The 24,617-nt window shown below is 44.2% G+C and overlaps 1 protein-coding gene across 1 annotated transcript in view; it reads left to right on the forward strand.

Annotated features, from left to right (window-relative positions):
* The window catches only part of LOC126243384 (xaa-Pro aminopeptidase 1-like), a 376,629-nt gene that overhangs the window by 271,511 nt on the left and 80,501 nt on the right, over positions 1-24,617 (forward strand). Inside the window, exon 2 of the mRNA XM_049948160.1 lies at positions 14,740-14,942. Coding sequence (XP_049804117.1) covers positions 14,740-14,942 — 203 coding nt within the window. The remainder of the gene's footprint in view (positions 1-14,739; positions 14,943-24,617) is intronic.

Raw genomic sequence — 24,617 nt, forward strand, 5'->3', positions numbered from 1 at the left:
AGAAGTCCATAGCGTATACTTTCCGTATGGTCGATTTTAGTTGCCACAATGTTGAGAATGAAATGTGGACAAGATACCTAAATTTCATACAATATTTACTGTATAACAATATCTCATTTAATTTAAGTACCACATAGGTGTCGTATGTAATATTGAGAAATATTCCGTCTTTCGCGACTGTAATAAAAGTTTTACATACACACGGCGCGTTTGGCTTTATTTTAAAGCACTTCCACCGGTGAAAGGTATGGCACATACACAATGGTATTCATGTTCTATTTCTTGTTTTTGTTCCATAGTCGCAGTTTTACCAATGGTATTGAAATATATCCCTCTTCTGCAACTGTAATAAGCGACTTATTTAGACCAGACGCGTTTCTCTCTTTTGAAGCATCATTAGAGGACTGTATTTTGTGTCCTCCATTGCCAAGTCACCTTTCGTAGTTTTGTGCTGCGGTAGCACAATATTCAACGTTTGTGTTGGCTGATCAGTGTTTTAGCAAATAAATTATATTTGACATAGCTCTGAGCACTTCACTGACACACGGTATATTCAGGTCCTAATGTTTTTGTAAGTCCACAGTTTTGTTTAATGTATTTTGTCTACTTCCTTTTGATTGATTGAAGTGCTTTAAAATAAAGCCAAACGTGCCCAGTGTAAGTAAAACTTTTGTTACAGTCGCGAAAGGTGGAATATTTCTCAATATTACATACGACACTTATGTGGTACTTAAATTAAATGAAATATATAGGTATCTTGTCCACATTTCATTCTCAACATTGTGGCAACTAAAATCGACCATACGGAAAGTATACTCTATGGACTTTTACCTCTGCAAACTCTTCAAAATTTCGTGCAGAGGTTTACTATATTTAATGCTGCATAATAACTGCGTTGAACATCGAAACAAAATTAAGTCATTTACGGGGGGGAAGGTATCAGTCAAGAAGATAGGTAAAAATCTAATTTTTGAGCCAAATAGTTTTTGTGGAATCGAATGATAAAGAGTGTCAAAGCAGTCGGAACACAATGTGTCTGCACAGGCGAGCAGTGCAGTGACAAAATCGCCCACAGCGCGGAATGCAGGGAGCACGTCTTTGTAGCAGCGAAAGGGTTAATGCGGCCGTGGTGGCTTTATTTCATGAACTGCGCGCTCCTCCCTACACGTATGCTTGCGAACTATGCTATACTATGGCGCTGCTTCTATGGGTGCGTGCGTCGTGTGCAACTGGCAACGCAGCAATCTCCAGCGTCTGGGCGGGCATGCACGAGCCGCCGAGATAAAAGAATTGAACTATAGTGTATCCTTCTAGCCCGTCACACTCGCAGTATTGGAGGGGTCGCCTGCTTCGTAATACCTACAAATCAGATGTGATACCACCCGACCTTTTTCCTAACGTCCTTCCAATCCCGCCTGTGGACAGAGAGTTACGCTACTGGCCATTAAAATTGCTACACCAAGAAGAAATGCAGATGATAAACGGGTATTCATTGGACAAATATATTATACTAGAACTGACATGTGATTACATTTTCACACAATATGGGTGCATAGATCCTGACAAATCAATACCCGGAACAACCACCTCTGGCCGCAGTAACGGCCTTGATACGTCTGGGCATTGAGTCAAACAGAGCTTGGATGGCGTGTACAGGTACACCTGCCCATGCAGGTTCAACACGATACCACAGATAATCAAGACTAGTGACTGGCGTATTGTGACGAGCCAGTTGCTCTGCCACCATTGACAAGGACGTTTTCAGTAGGTAAGAGATCTGGAGAATGTGCTGGCCAGGGCAGCAGTCGAACATTTTCTGTATCCAGAAAGGCCCGTACAGGACCTGCAACATGCGGTCGTGCATTATCCTGCTGAAATGTATGGTATCGCAGGGATCGAATGAAGGGTAGAACTACGGGTCGTAACATATCTGAAATGTAACGTCCACTGTTCAAAGTGTCGTCAATGCGAACAACAGGTTACCCAGTCGTGTATCCAGTGGCACCCCATACCATCACGCCGGGTGATACGCCAGTATGGCGATGACGAATACACGCTTCCAATGTGGGCTCACCGCGATGTCGCCAAACACGGATGTGACCATCATGACGCTGTAAACAGAACCTGGATTCATCCGAAAAAATGACGTTTTGCCATTCGTTCACCCAGGTTCGTCGTTGAGTACACCATCGCAGGCGCTCCTGTCTGTGATGCAGCGTCAAGGATAACCGCATCCATGGTCTCCGAGCTGATAGTCCATGCTGCTGCAAACGTCGTCGAACTGTTCGTGCAGATGGTTGTTGTCTTGCATACGTCCCCATCTGTTGACTCAGGGATCGAGACGTGGCTGCACGATCCGTTACAGCCATGCGGATAAGATGCCTGTCATCTCGACTGCTAGTGATACGAGGCCGTTGGGATCCAGCACGGCGTTCCGTATTACCCTCCTGAACCCACCGATTCCATATTCTGCTAACAGTCATTGGATCTCGACCAACGCGAGCAGCAATGTCGCGAAACGATAAACCGCAATCGCGATAGGCTACAATCCGACCTTTATCAAAGTCGAAAACGTGATGGTACGCATTTCTCCTCCTTATACGAGGAATCACAACGACGTTTCACCAGGCAACGCCGGTCAACTGCTGTTTGTGTATGAGAAATCGGTCGGAAACTTTCCTCATGTCAGCACGTTGTAGGTGTCGCCACCGGCGCCAACCTTGTGTGAATGCTCTGAAAAGCTAATCATTTGCATATCACAGCAACTTCTTCCTGTCGGTTAAATTTCGCTTCTGTAGTACGTCACCTTCGTGGTGTAGCAATTTTAATGGGCAGTAGTGTAATTGCGGTAAAAAATTTCTTTCAACTCAACTTTCGTCCTTAACGATTTACACATTTCTGCCCTTCGTATAATGAAAGTCAAATACAAGCTCGAACAGTAGTTGCAGAATATCTTACAATACGCTGAGTGACAAGGGAATAACGGATCAGACAGTGTGGCAATACGGCATAAGGTAGAAGCACACGCATTATAACCTTGTAACACGTCGGCAGTAAAAGAAAGTCTGTGAAGATATGTTCCTTTGGATGGACGTTGGCAGTTGGACACGCGTTCTTGGTCTTGCTACCTCATCTCTGATTGTTCGAATTTTCTGAAATCTTTGCGAGTGTCTTATTATTAGGATTTTCGAGGTTAAAATACGCGGCTTACGAAGGACGTGGACTATAGTGTCAAGGTGCGCCCGCACGGCAGGGCAGCGGCCGGCTGGAGCCTCGGAACACTGCTGGAGCGCCTTTCGAGGAATCGGCGGCGCCCGCAGCTGCTGGAAGCTCGCCAGCCGCTCGCCGATGCCTCTCCCCTGATTGTCCGTCCGCTGATCGGCTGGCGCCACGTCCGTCTAGAACGTGCCGACACGTTGCGCTGATAGCGACACGGCGGCGGTAGGGGGGGACGCGACCTCGCACGCTCACTGGAAGCTCACAGGACTCCTCGAGAATTCCCCGCAGCTCTGCGCGCATCAGTATGCACTGCTCCTGCTGCAGATCTCGCTGTTTCCTACTGTACAACACTGGCGAACACTAATCCCCGAAAGTTAAGCAAAAGCAAGAGAAGAGAGCACATTTGATGGACAGAAAGACAGTAGAGTTGCAGAACATGATAAGGTTCCGTAACTAGTCATTATCCATACAATAGTGTCGAAAATACATCATATATATACGAGGCCTGTTCAGAAAGTAAGCTCCGATTGATTGCCAAATTGAAACCACAGTGAACATCAGAAATGTTTTACTTGTAACAATTAGCTACACCTTTCAGCTACTTCTCTACGTAGTCGCCGTTCTGACTTAGACTTTTGTCATAGCGTTGTACCAACTTTTCAATAGCCTCATCATAGAAGGCAGCCGCCAGTGCTTTCCGCCAATTCTCCACGCTGGCCTACACCTCGTTGTCTGTGTCAAAATGTTGTCGTCAAAGACAGCGGTTCATGTGACCAGAGATGAAACTCAGGGGGAGACAATTGCGGACTGTATTGTGGGTAATCTAACATTTCCATTTGCAAACGATGCAGGAGCATCTTCATTGCCCCTGCAGAATGCGGCTGAGAATTGTCTTGAAGACGAAACAGCACGACAGTTATGTAATGTTAGCTGCATAGCTTCAGGCGAAATTTCTCACCAGGCCCTCGTACTTGGCGGCAGACACTATTTTCTAGACATCTTTACGCACTCACTGCGAGCTCAGAAATGAGAAGAGCGACGTGATGCTAATTGGGGTTATACTAGAGACACTACCCAACACATCTGTGCAAAGCTTTATCGGATTTTCATAGTCGTTTCCATTTCGCGACCGATCGGAGCTTACTTTCTGAACGCCCCTCGTACGGCCACTTGACCATCTTCTTCTTCTGTGCGAATGCGCGAACAGTGCCCGAACTCTTACGGGAATCGGCAACGCGCCGCGAGTAACGAGTTAATGGGCGGGGGCACTACGAATGTAGTGCGGCACAATACGTTGAGAATGTGGGTTTCGCGGGAGGCGTGCCAGAGATAAATCCCTGCAGTCGCGCTATCCTCTGTGTCCTCGGTGGCTCAGATGGATGCTGGCACGGTAGCTCAGCGTGTTCGGTCAGAGGGGTAGCTGCCCTCTGTAATTAAAAAACTGAGTAAACCGATCAACGACGAATTGAAACGGGTGTCTTACGACGTCCGCCCCGACCAGATGCAACGAACAAAAGCGAACAAAATGAGATCTGAAAATAAAAAGATGGATAGAGCGTCTGCCATGTAAGCAGGTGATCCTGGGTTCGAGTCCCGGTCGGGGCATACATTTTCATCTCTCCCCGTTGACGTATGTCAACGCCTGTAAGCAGCTAAGGGTGTTCATTTCATTCTAATTCCGGTTATACTCGTTTGAAAGTATGTGTAAGGAAACCAGGATCACTCTTACACAATATCTTAACAGTTAAGAGGGAATATGGTTACCCCTAGCTAATGCTCATGCTTCGCAGCTATGTGATAAAGCGGCTTCACTACTGGGTACTTTAATCGCTCAGGAAACTGACCATTCCTAAAGGAAAAATTACAAATATGGTTAAATACAGGGCTAACATGTGTAGCACTGCACTTCAATATTCTGCTAGACACTTCATCATAACCTTGAGAGTCCTTAGTCTTCAGTGATTTAATTATTCACTCAATCTCCCTCTTGCCTGTATCACAGAGGAGTATTTCAGACATCAATCTCGGAAAGGCATTTGCCAAGAAAGTTATATGATTCCCTGTAGAAACTAAATTTTTATTTAGTTCACCAGCAATGCTCAGAAAATGATTGTTAAATACTGTACATGTATCTGATTTATCAGTAACAGAAATATTTTTACTGCGAACTGACTTTATACCGTCGACCTTGTGCTGCTGACCAGCACTTCCTTCACAACTGACCATATGGTTTTAATTTTATCCTGTGAATTAGCTATTCTATATGCATACCACATACTCTTTGCCTTCCTAATAACATTTTTAAGCACCTTACAGTACTGTTTGTAATGGGCTACTGCAGCTTGATTGTGACTACTTCTAACATTTTGATATAATTCCCGCTCTGTTCTACAAGATATCCTTATCCCACTAGACAGCCACCCGGGCTGCCTACTACTGCTAGTGCCCCGTTTAGAGCGTTCTAATGGAAAGCAACTCTCAAAGAGCATGAGAAATTTGTTAAGGAAAGCATTGTATTTATCATCTATGTTATCGGCACTATAAACATCCTGCCACTCTTGTTCCTTGACAAGGTTTAAAAAACTCTCTATTGCTGTTGGATTAACTTTCCTACATAGTTTGTGATTAAATATGACATTTGTTTGAGTAAAAATGCCTTTTAGTGTTAAAATTCGTGCATCATGGTCTGAAAGACCATTCACGCCTTTACTACCAGAATGCACCCATCTAGTAATGAAGAATGAATAAAAATATTGTCTATGGCTCTGCTACTGTTCCCCTGCACCCTAGTTGGAAAAAACACAGTCTGCATCAGATCATATGAATTTAGGAGATCTACCAACATCCTTTTTCTTGCACTATCATACACAAAATTAATATTCAAGTCATCACATATAACTAATTTCTTGTACTTCCTTCAAAGTGAATCAAGAACCCTCTCTAGCTTAAGCAGAAACGCTCTGAAGTCGGAGTTAGGGGACCTATAAACAACAACAATTAGAAGTTTAGTTTCACTAAATTCAACTGCCCCCGCACAACATGCGAATATCTGTTCAGTGCAGTCTTCCATAACTGCCTTCGCCCCTTTAGCAATACGAGCCAAGTGGCTATCAGCATTAGCTCTCATGCCGTTGTACACCTTGAGCGTCGAATCTAATTTTACTTTTGCCATCGCGACGTCCAAGCTAGGGTCTTTTAAGATTTTGCCGACTGGATACGAGGTGCGGCTAGAAAAAAACCGGACTGATGCTGGAAAAAACATTTATTTACAATTATTTACAATTTCATGTTATCTCCTTCAATGTACTCTCCTCCTCGGTCTCTACACCGCTCCATACGAATTTTCCACTGTTCATAGCAATGCTGCAGATCATTTTCGGTAAGTCCATACATTACTTCCGTCGCTTTTTCTTTTACTGATTCAACAGTCTCAAATCTAGTTCCTTTCAAAGCTGACTTGACTTTAGGGAAAAGAAAAAAGTCACAGGGGGCCAAATCTGGTGAGTAGGGTGGATGATCTAAGATGGGAATGTTGTGTTTTGCCAAAAACGTCTTCACTGACAACGCACTGTGAGCTGGGGCATTGTCTTGGTGAAGGATCCATGACTTTTTTCTCCACAAATCGTTCCGTTTTCTCCGTACTCGCTCACGTAGGGTAGCCAGGACGCTAATGTAGTAATGCTGATTCACTGTTTGTCCCTCTGGTACCCAATCAATGTGCACAATCCCTTTGATGTCAAAAAAAACAATCATCATTGCCTTGAATTTCGATTTTGACATTCGTGCTTTTTTTTGTCGTGGAGAACCAGGAGTTTTCCAATGTATCGATTGGCGTTTAGTTTCGGGATCGTAAGTAAAAAACCACGATTCATCGCAAGTAATAACATTTTGTAAGAAGGTGGGATCACTTTCAATGTTTTCCAGGATGTCAGAACAAATCATTCTTCGGCGTTCCTTCTGTTCAATTGTGAGACACTTTGGAACCATTTTTGAACACACTTTGTTCATGTTGAAACTTTCATGAAGAATCTGCCTAACACTTTCCTTGTCAACTGCTGTTAACTCAGACACTGCTCTGATTGTTAAACGGCGATCTTGTCGAACAAGTTTACCGATTTTTTCAATGTTTGCATCAGTTTTTGCTGACAATGGTCTGCCAGTGCGAGTGTCATCACTGGTGTCTTCGCGGCCATCTTTAAATCGTTTAAACCACTCAAACACTTGTGTTCGCGATAAACAATCATCGCCGTACACTTGTTGTAACATTACAAACGTTTCACTTGCAGATTTTCCTAGTTTGAAACAAAATTTGATGTTAACACGCTGTTCTTTCTGTACACTCAACATTTTCCGACGCACAGACAAAACGTCAACTACTTAAAACAGACGCCACGGGCAGACTGAGTGCAGGAGGCAGATGAAACTCGAGCAGTAGGCGGAGCGAGAGTCACGTGACAGGCCACGCGACTTGCAGCCTTATTGCATTCGTTTTATTGTTTCACCAGTACTAGTCCGGTTTTTTTCTAGCCACACCTCGTATGTTATCCTCATAATGTCAATCAGTGTAAACAGAGTGATGATAAACTCGCAACTAGAGAGAGCTCGAAGGAGAATATTGGCTTTGGCAGTCGTTGTTCTATCCCTCCAACACTATATTTCTTTAAGAACTTTGCAAACTGTTCCAAGATCAGTTGCGAATTGATTAACAGCATCATGTCGCTCAACTCATCTCGTTTGACAATGTGATTGCAGCGTGTGTTCTAGGCGACTCTTCAATGTTGCAAACCGCTTGCTAGACGCTGTAAAGAACGATACTATTTCTTCAATAGCACCAGGTGAGTTTCTCACACTTGTAACTTTGCAGCTGCGAGAGACAACGAGGTTGAGCGAATGACTTCAGCACGGTGATACTTGCGCGCTGATAGCTTTCTTTTTTATTGTACCCACAGCTCCTTTCAATTCCGACATATTAACTGAGAAACCATCACAGCCTATACCCACATAGATCTCCAGTGACAGAGAAAGGCTTTCCATTCTCCTTAGAATCCTAATACCTAATACTTCACCAGTAACGCTACGCTCTTCGTCTTGACTCTCTTGAGGTTCATCGTCAATGTTTCCACTACAATCATTATCTTTATGGATGTCAACGGAACCCAAAAATCTTTTGTGTAATTTGCCCTCACCATCAACATATCTTGTAGCTAAACTCAGTTGGGCGATGTGCGCTATGTCCGTAGTCTCTTCGAAGATCATGCTGTAATAACGAGACTCTCTGACTTCCTCCAATACTCTCGATAACATCACTGTTTCACAGCATGGTTCAAATGGTTCAAATGGTTCAAATGGCTCTGAGCACTATGGGACTTAACTGCTAAGGTCATCAGTACCCTAGAACTTAGAACTACTTAAACCTAACTAACCTAAGGACATCACACACATCCAAGACCCGAGGCAGGATTCGAACCTGCGACCGTAGCGGTCGCGCGGTTCCAGACTGTAGCGCCTAGAACCGCTTCGGCCGGCTTCACAGCATGAAATAAGTTTGTTACACGTTGTTTTACTTACGTAAGTAGCGATCGCTTTACTGGTCTCAAGGTGATATTTTAGTTACAAGTCTCCAGAGTCAATTCTCAATCTTAGAAGAACTCTAAAGTTTCCCTCGTTACCCATTATACTTTCACGATCATTTTCGTTTTCTAATAGACTCCCATCATGTCTATGCCCCCTCAGAGAAATATTTCGTTTTCCATGAAATATGATTGTTTTATTATAGATACAAGACGATCTCTGTTTTACCTAATGCTAACCATTCTCTGTCTTGACAGTTGATTTATGACCTCAAGTTCGCGGTTGTCTCGTGTCGCCAAAAATAATGTTGCATCTGTTGACGCTTCAACGTGGTATTTGAGCCTAGAGTGGATCTCAAGGTCACCATCTTTACCAGTAAGTTTGGCAAACTTACTTAGTGGCTCCGTCACAAGTTTCTTGGCCATGATGGATTTCTTTCCTCCAACCATTTTATTATTCACAAAAATTGAACAGTTAATGCAAAGAAGTCGCTTTTTAACTTGTGAGAAGACCAGCCATGGATACTGTTCAAAGTGATTATCGTGCACTTGTCTGTTTCCAACCCGTCCCCTCTTGTGCTCGAAAGTGGGAAAAATATAAGCGTTTTCAGGTTTCAAAGATGGTTCAGATGTCTCTGAGCACTATGGGACTTAACATCTGTGGTCATCATCAGTCCCCTAGAACTTAGAACTACTTAAACCTAACTAACCTAAGGACATCACACACATCCACGCCCGAGGCAGGATTCGAACCTGCGACCGTAGCGGTCACGCGGTTCCAGACTGAAGCGCCTAGAACCGCACGGCCCAATTATTCTCGAATAAACACTTTATTCGCACTGAAAAATGCAACACTAGTACACTTAGCAGTAAAACACACACGGTCACACTCCGCGTATTTCTAATATCACTAAGCACAACACTGACTGAAGTCTGCGGTAATAGCCAATAATCGCAGTTGCTCAGTTTTTATCACTTCCAATTTACCGCGACGATTGTAGCTTTCAAACTGACTACCTGGCAGCGACTCTGCTTCCCTTACATACGTGGCTCGGTTGTTTCGAGGACATTCACTGCCAGAATGTTCGCTTCCAGACTTTTAAGGAGTATTAACAAATACCTACTGTGAAAGCGACAAGCCAAGATGTATCATACGGCAAAGATGACGTCATCTGGCAATTTCTGCATGTGTGGAACTTTAATTGTCGATTCCGTTCCTTACTAGTGCATTCGATGGAGGGTCTATACAGTAACAATGCGTTTTTAGGAATCTTCTCGAAAGTCATAATTACCGGAGATATATGCATCAACAGTTTCCCATCCCCAACTCGAATTACGAGTTAGGTATGGGAAATTATTGTTACGTTATTAGCAAAAATATTGTTACGAGTCTCGTAACAATAGTTTTACTGAGAAATTATTATGAATTACTATTATTAATACTTCACAAACAACTGACCACTCTGAAACTTCCCGGCTGATGAAAACTGTGTGCTGGACCGAGACTCGAACTCGGGACCTTTTCCTTTCGCGTGCAAGTCCTCTACCATCTGAGCTACCCAAGCACGACTCACGCCCCGTCCTCACAGCTTTACTTCTGCCAGTACCTCGTCTCCTACCTTCCAAACTTCACAGAAGCTCTCCTGCTTACCTTGCAGAACTAGCACTCCTGGAAGAAAGGATACTACGGAGACAAGGGTTAGCCACAGCCTGGGGGATGTTTCCAGAATGAGATTTTCACTCTTCAGCGGAGTGTGCGTTGATATGAAACTTCATGGCAGATGAAAACTGTGTGCCGGACCGAGACTCGAACTCGGGACCTTTGCCTTTCGCTTGCAGGTGCTCTACCCGAGTTCGAGTCTCGGTCCGGCACACGGTTTTAATCTGCCAGGAAGTTTCATATCAACGCACACTCCGCTGAAGAGTGAAAATCTCATTCTGGTGGTGGTGGTGGGGGGGGGGGGGGGGGGTTGCGCCGCGCGCTCCCCATATATATCCGCCACTGCCCACAAGGTTATCTACACTCATGCTCATAAATTAAGGATAATGCTGATACATGGTGAAACAACGCTCTGGTGGGCGGTTTGCGGGTTTCAGTCACCTCGGGGTATGACCATGCGGTGCATTTGACCTGCGGTCGTCGCACGGTGGCGCTGGCAGCAATCCACATACGCAGAGGTGTGTTGGTGCATGTCAGAGTACGGTGCAGCGAGTAAGTGTGCAGACGTTTTCAGACGTACTAATGGTAAATGTGTGTTGAAGATGACTCAAAGAACACATATTGATGATGTTATAACAGGAAGAATACTAGGGCGACTGGAGGCTTGTCAAACACAGCAGGTCGTAGCACGGGCCCTCTATGTGCCACAAAGTGTGATCTTAAGATTATGGCAACGATTCCAGCAGACAGGAAACGTGTCCAGGCGCTACAGTACAGGACGTCCACAGTGTACAACACTACAAGAAGATCGATATCTCACCATCAGTGCCCGCAGACGGCCACGGAGTACTGCAGGTAGCCTTGCTCGGGACCTTACCGCAGCCACTGGAACAGTTGTCTCCAGACACACAGTCTGCAGACGACTGAACAGACATGGTTTATTCACCCGGAGACCTGCAACGTGCATTCCACTGACCCCTGGTCCCAGGAGAGCCCGTAAAGCCTGGTGTCAAGAACACAGTACATGGTCAGGGACAGTGGTCCCAGTTTATGTTTACGGACGAGTCCAGGTGATTCTCGCCGGGTTTCCATCTGGCGTGAACCAGGAACCACATATTAACCCCTCAATGTCCGTGAAAGAGACCTGTATGGAGGTCGTGGTTTGATGCTGTGGGATGGGATTATGATTGGTGCACGTACACCCCTGCATGTCTTTGACAGAGGAACTGTAACAGGTCTGGCGTTTCGGGACGTCATTTTGCACCAGTATGTCCGCCTTTACAGGGGTACAGTGGGTCCCGCCTTCCTCCTGATGGATGATAACGCGCGGCCCCACCGAGCTGCTACAGTGGAGAAGTACCTTGAAACAGAAGATATCAGGCGAATGGAGTGGCCTGCCTGTTCTCCAGACCTAAAACCCATCGAGCACGTCTGGGATGCTCTCGGTCGACGTATCGCTGCATGTCTTCAAACCCCTACGACACTAAAGGAGCTCCGACAGCCACTGGTGCAAGAATGGGAGGCTGTACCCCAGCAGCTGCTCGACCTGTGCCTGTGCCTGCGGCCTGTGTACATGTGCATGGTGATCATATTCCACACTGATGTCGGGGTACATGCCCAGGAAACAGTGCCGTTTTGTAGCACATGTGTTTCGGGACGGTTTCCTCAACTTATCACCAAAACCGTGCACTTACAGATCTGTGTCGTGTGTGTTCCCTATGTGCCTATGCTATTAGCGCCAGTTTTGTGTAGTGCCACGTTGTGCCAGACCAGTTATAAGAGTCGAGGGGTACGAAGGGGAAGCAGTGGTTGGGAAGGGAGTGAGACAGGGTTGTAGCCTATCCCCGATGTTATTCAATCTGTATATTGAGCAAGCAGTAAGGGAAACAAAAGAAAATTTCGGAGTAGGTATTACAATCCATGGAGAAGAAATAAAAAATTTGAGGTTCGCCGATGACATTGTAATTCTGTCAGACACATGAAAGGACTTGGAAGAGCAGCTGAACGGAATGGACAGTGTCTTGAAAGGAGGGTATAAGATGAACATCAACAAAAGCAAAACGAGGATAATGGAATGTAGTCGAATTAAGTCGGGTGATGCTGAGGGAATTAGATTAGGAAATGAGACACTTAAAGTAGTAAAAGAGTTTTGCTATTTGGGGAGCAAAATAACTGATGATGGTCGAAGTAGAGAGGATATAAAATGTACACCGCCAATGGCAAGGAAAGCGTTTCTGAAGAAGAAAAATTTGTTAACATCGAGTATAGATTTAAATGTCAGGAAGTCGTTTCTGGAAGTATTTGTATGGAGTGTAGCCATGTATGGAAGTGAAACGTGGACGATAAATAGTTTAGAGAAGAAGAGAATAGAAGATTGAATAGAATTGGGGAGAACAGGAGTTTGTGGCACAACTTGACTATAAGAAGGGATCGGTTGGTAGGACATGTTCTGAGTCATCGAGGGATCACCAATTTATTATTGGAGGGCAGCGTGGAGGGTACCAAGAGATGAATACAGTAAGCAGATTCAGAAGGATGTAGGCTGCAGTAGGTACTGGGAGATGAAGAAGCTTGCACAGGATAGAGTAGCATGGAGAGCTGCATCAAACCAATGTCAGGATTGAAGACCACAACAACAACACACGTTATGTGGCACCACATTCTGCAATTATCTTTAATTTATGAGCATGAGTCTTCAAATGGTTCAAATGGCTCTGAGAACTATGGGATTTAACATCTGAGGTCATCAGTCCGGTAGAACTTAGAACTACTTAAACCTAACGAACCTAAGGACATCACACACCTCCACGCCCGAGGCAGGATTCGAACCTACGACCGTATCGGTCGCGTGGTTCCAGACTGAAGCCCCTAGAACCGCTCGGCCACATCGGGCGGCTGTGCATGAAATGTGCGTTCTTGAGACCTGACGCAGCCTAGAGAGCCTGTATAGGGAGAGAGTGGCCATAGGTGAAGTTGCTCGTGATTGGTTGATTAGCTTTGGTGCCATTTTTCTGCCAGACGTCTCTCGCTCTTCCTATGTTCGCCGTGCTTTTGAATGGAATTGAAGTTCAGAGAACTTTTGGAAACGATTAAAAGGTATTTGAATTATTGAGAGACTTTTTATGCGTTGTGCATGCATATTCGATTTAGTTGTATATCGTTTTTAGTACGTAATCAGCGTTTGCGATCTTAAATACGAGTTGAAATAATGAAGCGTTCTGTGATGAAGTCGGTAGGCCTACATGTTTGAAGTAAACACGTTAGTAATTGTACAGTATTGTTTTTGACATCTGTAATTCGTTCTGCAGACGTTCGTTAACGATGTCAGGTTGTGCTGCATTTGGTTGTTCCAATAGAGGCGAAGGTGGGTTTCGTAGTCTTCTTAAATATTTTTAGTCACGCAAAACAGGTAGGCCTATCACAATTTACTGCATTTTTAAGCTCTTATTTCTTTAACAGTTCGTGCATACTGGTAGCATCACAAGCTTTTCTGAAGCCAATATCTGACAGTCCTTGCTGGAAACGGAAAGTTCCTGTAATTGTTGTTATGCTCATTCGACTTTATAGCGTCAAACTTTATTTCGTTCCGAATCAGAACACTAGGCATTACTTTGGTTTCAGTATTATTGCCTGACTGTTGACGCAGGCAAGTTGTAAGAACGTTTTCCGCAGTTGTCGTCGTTGCTGAAACGTTATGCGTAGTAAATAATTGTAGGTACTCTTGAAGACAGTTTTTAATAGGCCTACTTACTGTGGGGTAGAAGCGATACGGTAGTTTTCTTGTTATATTTGGTCGTTATTACAGTAGCCTACATTTAACATTACCTGATTTTTGTAATCTTTTTCGTTTGTTATCTACGAGAGGTATTCAGTAAAAGAAAGTCGTAAGCAGTTGTTTATTTGTGACATGCGAAAAGCTTGAAGACGTGACAAGAAGTACTAATACGTCTCACACTTTTTGCATGTCAGAAGTAAACAACTGCTTACGACTTTCATTCATCTGTATGAAATTTTCCTGTGCTGTACATAGTAGGCTACTATGAGTATATTATAGCTGTAAAGAAAGGCATTTAACAAATGATTTCGCCATATGGTCTTGTGCTTTTGATTCGGTGAGTGTGTACTCCACTACTGGCCATCCTAAAGTCCCGCCCGCAGTTTGGCAGAAAAATGGCCGCCGTATCGTCCGGTTGGCCACTTTCTCCCTATACAGGCTCTGTAGCGCAGCCGTGTAGTCGGCGCGCACGGTTGGGACGCGGCTGACGAGCGAACTGCGTCCGTTGCCCGCAGGTGCGTGTTGCGGGTTGCGGCCGGCAGGGGCTGTTGCGGCGCCCGACTGGGTGCGGCGGCGGGCGTGCCCCGCGACGGCGGAGGACCCGCAGCCGGCCGCCAGGGTGGGCACCGAGGCGCGCGTGCGCAGGCTGCGCAGCCTCATGCGAGACCCCAGGCACCTGCTCGACGCCTACCTCGTCACCTCGTCCGACCAGCACCAGGTGGGTGAAGCGCAGCGCAGCAGCGCGCGGCCGCCGGACCACCGCCTCTGGCGCCTCACAAGGGAACCTCCCCATCGCACCCCCCTCACATTTAGTTATAAGTTGGCACAGTGGATAGGCCTTGAAAAAACTGAACACAGATCAATCGAGAAAACAGGAAGAAGTTGTGTGGAACTATGAAAAAAATAAGCAAAATATACAAACTGAGTAGTCCATGCGCAACGTAGACAACATTTAGGACAATGTGAGCTCAGGAGCGTCGTGGTCCCGTGGTTAGCATGAGCAACTGCGGAACCAGAGGTTGCTCCTCACCAAACATCTGTCATGCTCGCAGCCAAAACAGTGTCAAAAGTATGCACAATAGTACTACCAGTTTTTTTTAATTAACTTTTCTTCCATTATTTGTACTATACTGACTAGGAAACAAGCATTACTTACAAGGGTACCTCCCCATCGCACCCCCCCCCCCCCTCAGATTTTGTTATAAGTTGGCACAGTGGATAGGCCTTGAAAAACTGGACACAGATCAATCGAGAAAACAGGAAGAAGTTGTGTGGAACTACGAAAAAAATAGGCAAAATATACGAACTGAGTAGTCCATGCGCAACATAAGCAACATTAAGGATGTTATAAGCTCGGGAGCGCCGTTGTCCCGTGGTTAGCGTGAGCAGCTGCGAAACGAGAGGTCCTTGGTTCAAGTCTTCCATCGAGTGAAAATTTTACTTTCTTTATTCTCGCAAAGTTATGATCCGTCCGTTCGTTCATTGACGTCTCCGTTCACTGTAATAAGTTTAGTGTCTGTGTTTTGCCACCGCACCGCAAAACCGTGCGATTAGTAGACGAAAGGACGTGCCTCTCCAATGAGCACCGAAAACATTTGCTCGCAAGGTCATAGGTCAACTGATTCCTCCACAGGAAAACACGTCTGATATATTCTATACGACACTGGTGACGGCATGTGCGTCACCTGACAGGAATATGTTGTCGACCCATCTAACTTGTACACTTGGCGAATGGGTAAAAAGATTAGACTACCTTGCCGATTTAGGTTTTCTTGTGGATGTGATAATCACTCCCAAAAAAGTGATGAAAACATAAGAGTTTGTCACATGAACTACAACAAATGAATGCAACAGTTTCACAGTCGCACAGTTTTCCCTGTGCTCTGTCAAAACATATGTTTTTAACGTTTTCAAATTTTTGCGTGTGTAGACCGTCAAATCCTGCATGTGTCCAAGCAAATCTGAACATGTCCTGGAATTTTGGAGAGCGAAGTTGATTATGTTTGAGTGCCTTAACTTTGATAATAGTCTGAAAATAAAAAATTTTTCACTCGAGAGAGGCTTGAACCAAAGACCTTCCGTTTTGCAGCTGCTCACGCCAACCACGGGACCACGGCGCTTCAGAGTTTACATTGCCCTTGACGCTGCCTATCTTGGGCATGGACTACTCAGTTTGTACATTTTGCTTATTTTTTTTCATAGTTCCACACAACTTCTTCCCGTTTTCTCAATTGATCTGTGTTCAGTTTTTCAAGGCCTATCCACTGTGCCAACTTGTAGTCAAATCTGAGGGGGGTGCGATGGGGAGGTTCCCTTGTCAGTAGAGCCAGGAGGCCGCGCAGTCCAGATATTCACCTTCAGCATTTCTCTACATTTACATCTACATCCATACTCCGCAAGCCACCTGACGGTGTGTGGCGGAGGGTACCTTGAGTACCTCTATCGGTTCTCCCTTCTATTCCAGTCTCGTATTGTTCGTGGAAAGAAGGATTGTCGGTATGCCTCTGTGTGGGCTCTAATCTCTCTGATTTTATCCTCACGGTCTCTTCGCGAGATATACGTAGGAGGGAGCAATATTCTGCTTGACTCCTCGGTGAAGGTATGTTCTCGAAACTTCAACAAAAGCCCGTACCGAGCTACTGAGCGTCTCTCCTGCAGAGTCTTCCACTGGAGTTTATCTATCATCTCCGTAACGCTTTCGCGACTGCCAAACGACCTCGTAACGAAGCGCGCCGCTCTCCGTTGGATCTTCTCTATCTCTTCTATCAACCCTATCTGGTACGTATCCCACACTGCTGAGCAGTATTCGAGCATGGGTGAACAAGCGTACTGTAACCTACTTCCTTTGTTTTCGGATTGCATTTCCTTAGGATTCTTCCAATGAATCTCAGTCTGGCATCTGCTTTACCGACGATCAACTTTGTATGATCATTCCATTTTAAATCACTCCTAATGCGTACTCCCAGATAATTTATGGAATTAACTGCTTCCAGTTGCTGACCTGCTATATTGTAGATAAATGATAAGGGATCTTTCTTTCTATGTATTCACAGCACCTTACACTTGTCTACATTGAGATTCAATTGCCATTCCCTGCACCATGCGTCAACTCGCTGCAGATCCTCCTGCATTTCAGTACAGTTTTCTATTGTTACAACCTCTCAATATACTACAGCAAAAAGCCTCAGTGAACTTCCGATGTCATCCACAAGGTCATTTATGTATACTGTGAACTAGAGCACGTCAAAACGCTGCTGAGTCTCGCTCGCTTCTCGCTGAGTACGCGGCTCATTGTCGCTGGCACAGACGCGTCAGGTGGGGATGACTGACGTCACGCTACGAAACGAGCTGAGACGAGGATTGTCGAATAGGACACGTGCCGCTTCGAGACTGCGAGAGCGCGAGCTGGCCGAGAGACTCCCATTATCGTAACGTAGCGGTAGGCAGTAAATTGTCAAGGGACTAAACTCAGCATGAGTGGTTCCGGAACCGGGACCAATGCGATGACTACCATCACAAAAGATGTTGTGTTGAAGAAACTTGCTGATGGGACGTACATTCTGATAAATAAAGTGGGAGTAAGGAGTGGCAGTTCCAGTTGGGAAAAATTTAAGGTAAGCCCTTCAGTTATTACTAAATAATTACAGAAGAGAGCTTGCGAATTCGATAGGTGAAAGTATTTGATTAATCTAATCGCTTCGTTTGTGTAGCATTTTTTAATGAATTGATACGTTTGTTGTGTCCGCGAACGAAAAGAAAAATTGTCTTCGTGAAACATACATGAAGGCTTTTATTACGACTGTCTCAGGTGGTTGTTGAAAGAGAGGCACATCTTCCAGTTGGTTACGTTCAGTGCCAAAATGGAAATTGTGGAGCATTGCTTGCTTACAAAGGAAACACAACTGGAAGGAACAGACATAAATGTAAGGATAATCGACACTTGTCAAACGTTGCAGCTGCCAGTGCTGATAAAATCTCTATTAGGGACAAATGTGTTTTAATGTGTGCAACAGACCTCCGACCATTTAATATGGTAAGTGGTGAAGGATTCATAAGCTTAGCTCAAGAACTGATACAGGAGCAAAATATGGACAAATCACCGCCCAAGACGTGCTACCTTCCCCAAGGAATGTAGCACGACATATTAAGGAATTGGCTGATCAAGTCAGGAGTGAACTTATTCCAGTAGTGAAAGACGCAATTGGTAAAAACCAGTGTTCAATGACGTGCGATCTGTGGACAGACAGCTATCGTAAGATCCATTACCTGACGTCACATCCAGCTATATTGAGTCGACGGACAAATGGAAACCAAAAAACAGTGTACTCTTAACTACGAGGTTTCCTGATGTTGCCAAGACTGGTGCAAATGGTTCAAATGGCTCTGAGCACTGGTCATCAGTCCCCTAGAACTTAGAACTACTTAAACCTAACTAACCTGAGGACATCACACACAACCACGCCCAAGGCAGGATTCGAACCTGCGACCGTAGCGGTCACGCGATATCACTACGGAAATATATGAACAAATGGCAGAGTTGTAGATAACGTCCTCGGAACTAAGACAGGTTACTTTCGTTACAGATCAGGAAGCTAACATCAAGAAAGCACTAGAAGCACACAAACGACTCCCATGTGTGATGCACTGTATTAATACAGCACTGAGGCACACATTCAATGAAGGTTTCTTAATGGATGAGATTCCTGCAGTGTATGACTCCATCCTGACTGTCCGTAAACTAGTAGGCATTATGAAGCGATCTGGCTTAGTCGCGAGATTAGATAAAACCTTACACCGTGATGTAGAAACCAGGTGGAACAGTGTGTGCATGATGTTAGACTCATTCCATTCACAGAAAGACCAAATAGAGACCGTTTTACGTGATTCAAACAAACACGAGATGATGACGTCGTATCAGAATGCGACTGTGGAAAGCGTTATTCGATTTGTGAAGGTTTTCAAAGAGGCCATGGACGATTTGGAAGGAGACAATGAGCCAACACTACCATTTGTAGTGCTGTGGATTTTAAACTGATAGGTCTCTGCGAAATTGGAACCGACGATGAGACAATGTATAAGCTAAAGAAAAGGGCAGAACTGTATATAAACAGTATTCATTACGTGGCAACGTTCTTGCATCCCTGTTTCAAGGAACTATTAGTTTTTCCCGAAGAAAGACGAGAAAAAATTCATCAAGATGTCCGAAAAATGTTAAATAACGTTGTTGATACGAACGTAACCAAAGACGTCATGCCTTCTCCCACAAAAAAATTTCAAAATTGTCGAACATTCACCTCAAAATGGAAAGATGAGGTTGAGAAATATATGAACATGGAGAGTCCAAACGATGAGTCCACAGACCTTCTTTCATGGTGGAAAACAAATTCGTGTGCCCTGTCGAAACTCAGCAAAGAGGTTTTCTGTGTACCTGCCAGTAGTGCCTCGAGTGAAAGAAATTTTAGTAAGGCAGGGTTGGTACTGACTCACAAAAGAAGTTATCTAGATTCCGATCGCGTTAATGATATTCTCATCATCCATAACAATAAGAGAACCAAATAAGCTAAATTTGAATCACAGAAGCAAAGGCAACTGACAACTGGTTTTCTGAGGTGCGTACGTAATCAAATATAATATTGAGAAGTGATAAGTAATGACTGCACAATTATGCAGTGGATATTACATACTTCATATTAAGTAATGTAAATTGTTGTATAACTATGCTAATAACAGGAGAACAGACTCAACTGCAGTGCAATATCTTCAGAAATGTGACTGCTGAATTAAGGTTTCAGATTAATTTGCGATACTATATTCTACATTATTCGTTTTGAATATGTACACTTTCTTTTAATAAAATGAATTTATTATTGTGTACTACGGTCGTTTACATCGCTTGAGTAGAAGAAAATTGGTTTTGTATAAGACGCTACTTCTTCACTAAATAACGGATGTATTCCTACGTGCTGTTTAGCAGGTGGATCACATCCTCAGCTGCTGCTTTAAATCGTTTTTCTTTTGGGTGCTATTGTACGACTGCTGGTACAACAGTCTTTGGTTGGTCAGTTAGTTAAATGTTCGATAGATCATTTGAACGGTTGTTTTGTGGAAATGATGTGGTAAGAGCGTCTTTTTTTCTCTGGCTACCACCTTTTCAATATACATTCTTCAATGGTACAGAAGGAGTTGTCCAGGAGTTGTGATTTTTAAGTTCGATTTAAAACTCACTTTGCTGCCTGCCAGGCATTTTAATTTTTAAGTTCGATTTGAACTTACTTTGCTGCCTGCCAGACATTTTATGTTATTGGGCAAGTAATCAGAGATACTTGTTGCTGCATATTGAACTCCTTTCTGAGCCACTGACAGCTTTAACAATGGATAAGATCTTTTTTCCCTCTAGTGTTCTCCCTATGGACAACACTGTTCTTCTCAAAATGTGATGGGCTGTTTGTAACGAATGTCATTAGCAAATATATGTATTTTGACGGCGCAGTTAAAATGCCAACCTCCTTGAAGATTATTGTGCCTACATGATTTCCATAACTGAACATCGTAGTTTTACTGCTCTCTATTGTGCAATCAGTATTTTCTTTCTAAGTGATGAGTTACCTCAGAACATCATTCCATAACGCATTTCTCTTTGTTGAGTTCAAGCACAGTAATCTTAAGGTTCTTTCAGCTTTAGCAACAGGTGGATCCGGCTTTTTGTAGTTTTTCTTGTGTCTGTTGTTGTGATTTGTATATTTTCAGTCAGAAAACACAGCATATAAAAATAAAATTGCAAGGCAGTGATGGTTAACAGAAGGGTATCAAACGATAACAAACGGTAACTACGTGCAGTGATTAATACATTAAGCACCTATGACCTGAAAAGTGGAGCACCTCAGAAGGTGGTCGTTTCCTTCAAGCGTTGCAAGTATGTAGCTACAGAGCCTGCGAAAGACTGTTCATAAGCCCAAAGCACCTGCTTTCTCGAACATTCTACCTGTACAGCGTTGTTGCAAAAGTGAAATATCGTTTATAGAACTAGGGCCTACAACAAAATAAAAATAAAACAGAAAAGTTACACAATTAGCTTTGATAGTAAACGTTACAAAATAACACTGAAACAGATATGTTAACAACCTTGCCCTAGTTGACGGCAATCTTTAATGCTGACGGAGATCGTAATAAATACAATGAACCGAATTAAGTCGTCGGAGAGTGAATAAACAGTGGAATAATAGCTAAATAAAGAGGAAGAAATAAACACAAGCATAAAGGCAATAAACTTCAAAACTAATTCCGCGAAAGGAAATCTTGCGTGTGCGCTGTTACACACGAAATAGGAAACATTTGTAAAATGAGACGTCACTTTAAAAGCAACAGTAAGTACAAAACGCACACACACACAAAATTCAACGTTAATATCTATGGTAGGCAGGAAAGTGGGTGGCTAGTTTTCCTTGCTAGTGCAAGAAATGACTTCGTGTTAATGCTTAGCTTTGACGGCACGATAAGGGCATCTTCATGTAGAAAATAATTTACGGTCGTTATCTCTTACTTTATCATAAGGTTTGACGATTTCCCTTGTCGCCGTTACATGACAGTTTCTGAGTGACCTGAATGCCACCACAGATAGCACTTTTACAGGAAACTTTGGCAGCCTTACTTTTATAATTACGTGGACTGGATTTGTTCGAATGTCTCAGTTTTGATTCGTTCGACCGAAATCTGTCTTAAATCTCCCAAAATGCATTCATACATACGAGCACAACTGTGACATGTCACACGTTCATGTTCCTTACCAGTATACTTGTAACTCGGACAGCCGCACACAGTACGAGCCGCGTTCGGAACGGCCCCATGCGACGGGCGGCGCTGCAGGTGGGCAGCCGAAAGCGTCGGGTCGCCTCGTTATCGAGACCGCGCTCTCGGAACACGAAAATCTCGCAGGCAGCATTCTCGCTGCTCAGTCTCGCTTACGAGAACGAGCGGGAATACGATGACAGTTGACGGCCTCTACTGTGAATAGCAACGGTCCTACGACACTCCCCTGCGGCACACCTGAAATCACTCTTACTTCGGAAGACTTCTCTCCACTGAGAATGACATGCTGCGTTCTGTTATCTAGGAACTCTTCAATCAAATCACACAATTGGTCTGATAGTCAATATGCTCTTACTTTGTTCGTTAAACGACTGTGGGGAACTGTATCGAACGCCTTGCGGAAGTCAAGAAACACGGCATCTACCTGGGAGATTTCCCAACCGAGCGATTTGGTGCAGTGGTTAGCACACTTCACCCGCATTAGGGAGGACGACGGTTCAAACCTGCGTCTGGCCATCCCGATTCAGGTTTTCCGTGATTTCTCTAAATCGCTTCAGGCAAATACCGGGATGGTTCCCGTGGAAGGCCACGGGTGACTTCCTTTCCCAATCCAATGGGACCGATGACCTCGCTGTTTGGTCCCCTCCCCCCAAATCAACCAACCTACCCATAGATTCCCAAGAGCGTCTGACACAGTACGATGCCTACACCTGTTATCAAAAGCGGTATCGCAGGGCATATCCAGCGAAATCTGTGCTAGGAAGACCCAGTAGCCTTCGCAGACATTCCGTAGACGGGAGGAGCGGGGGAGGGGTGCAAGAACCCAAAATTATCATTTTTGACATAAATCAGTTGGTCAGTTTCGAGATGTGCCATGCCAGAAGAACTAAATTAATGTAATGCTACGATTCACTAAAGGAGGGGCTTAGCAGAATGGCGGGAAATCACTTCTACATCTACATATATACTCCGGTAGCCACCAAGCGGTGTGTGGTGGAGGGAACAATTCGCGCCAAAGTCATATTCCCCCCCCCCCCCCCCTGTTCCACTCGCGGATCGCCCGAGGGAGAAACGACTGTCTGAACGCCTCAGTACGAGCTCTTATTTCCCTTATCTTTGAATGATGATCATTACGCGATTTGAAAGTTGGTGGTTGTAATATATGCTCTACATCCTCGATGAAGATTGGATTTCGGAATTTAGAGAGCAGCCCCTTCTGTTTAGCGCGTCGTCTATCTGCAAATGTGTCCCACTTCAAACTTTCTATGAGATTTGTAACGCTCTCGCGATTGCTAAACGTACCAGTCACGAATCTTGCCGCTCTTCTTTGGACCTTCTCAATTTCTTGAGTCTGGCCCTACTGGTAAGGGTCCCATACAGACGAACAAAACTCTAAGACTGGGCGAACTAACGTATTGTAAGCTATTTCCTTTGTTGAAGGACTACATCGCTTCAGGATTCTACCAATAAAACGCAATCTAAAGTTCGCCTTACCCGTTACTTGTGTAATCTGATCATTCCATTTGAGATCATTTCGAATAGTCACTCCCAGATACTTGACTGATGTTACCGCTTCCAAAGACTGATCATTTATTTTGTAGTCATACATTAATGGGGATTTTCGCCTTGTTATACATAGTAGGTTACACTTACTAATATTGAGAGATAACTGCCAGTCAATACACCACGCATTTATTTTCTGCAAATCCTCATTGATTTGTTCACAACTTTCGTGTGACACTACATTCCTGTAGACTACAGCATCATCGGCAAACAGTCTAAGGCCGCTGTCAATACCATCAACCAGATCGTTTATGTAAATCGTAAAAAGCAGAGGACCTATTAAGCTGCCCTGGGGCACACCTGAAGTTACTCTTGTTTCTGTTGAAGTTACTCCGCTCAGGACGACATACTGCTCCCTGTCTGCTAGAAAACTTTCTATCCAAACTCATATGTCATTGGATAGACCGTAAGCGCGCACTTTTTGTAGCAAGCGACAGTGCGGAACTGAGTCTAACGCCTTTCGAAAGTCGAGAAATATGTCATCAACCTGAGTGATAGTATATAGAGCCTGTTGTATATCATGCACAAAGAGAGCCAGCTGTGTCTCGCATGTCTGCTGTTTCCTAAAACCGTGCTGGCTTCTGAAGATGAGCTTCTCAGAGTCTAGAAATGTCATTACGTCTTAACACAAAATATGTTCCATGATTCTACAACAAATCGATGTGAGTGAAATTGGCCGGTAATTATGTGCATCCGATTTTCTACCCTTTTTATAGATTGCTATGACCTGGGCCTTCTTCCAGTCCCGTGGAACTTTCCGCCGTTCGAATAATCTCTGATAGATGACGGATAAGAATGGTGCTATATTTGTAGCATAGTCAACATAAAATCTTACGGGGGTACCGTCTGGGCCAGATGCCTTTCTGGCGTCTAAGGATCTTAACTGTTTTACAATCCCAGATACACTAAACATTATGTCAGCCATCCTTTCGTTTGTTTGATAGTTGAAAGGGGGAATGGTGCTGCAGTCCTCTATCGTAAACGAGTTTTTGAAAGCTAGGTTTAGAATTTCGGCCTTCTGTTT

Source organism: Schistocerca nitens, chromosome 1 (genome assembly GCF_023898315.1).
Source record: "Schistocerca nitens isolate TAMUIC-IGC-003100 chromosome 1, iqSchNite1.1, whole genome shotgun sequence".
Lineage (NCBI taxonomy): Eukaryota > Metazoa > Arthropoda > Insecta > Orthoptera > Acrididae > Schistocerca > Schistocerca nitens.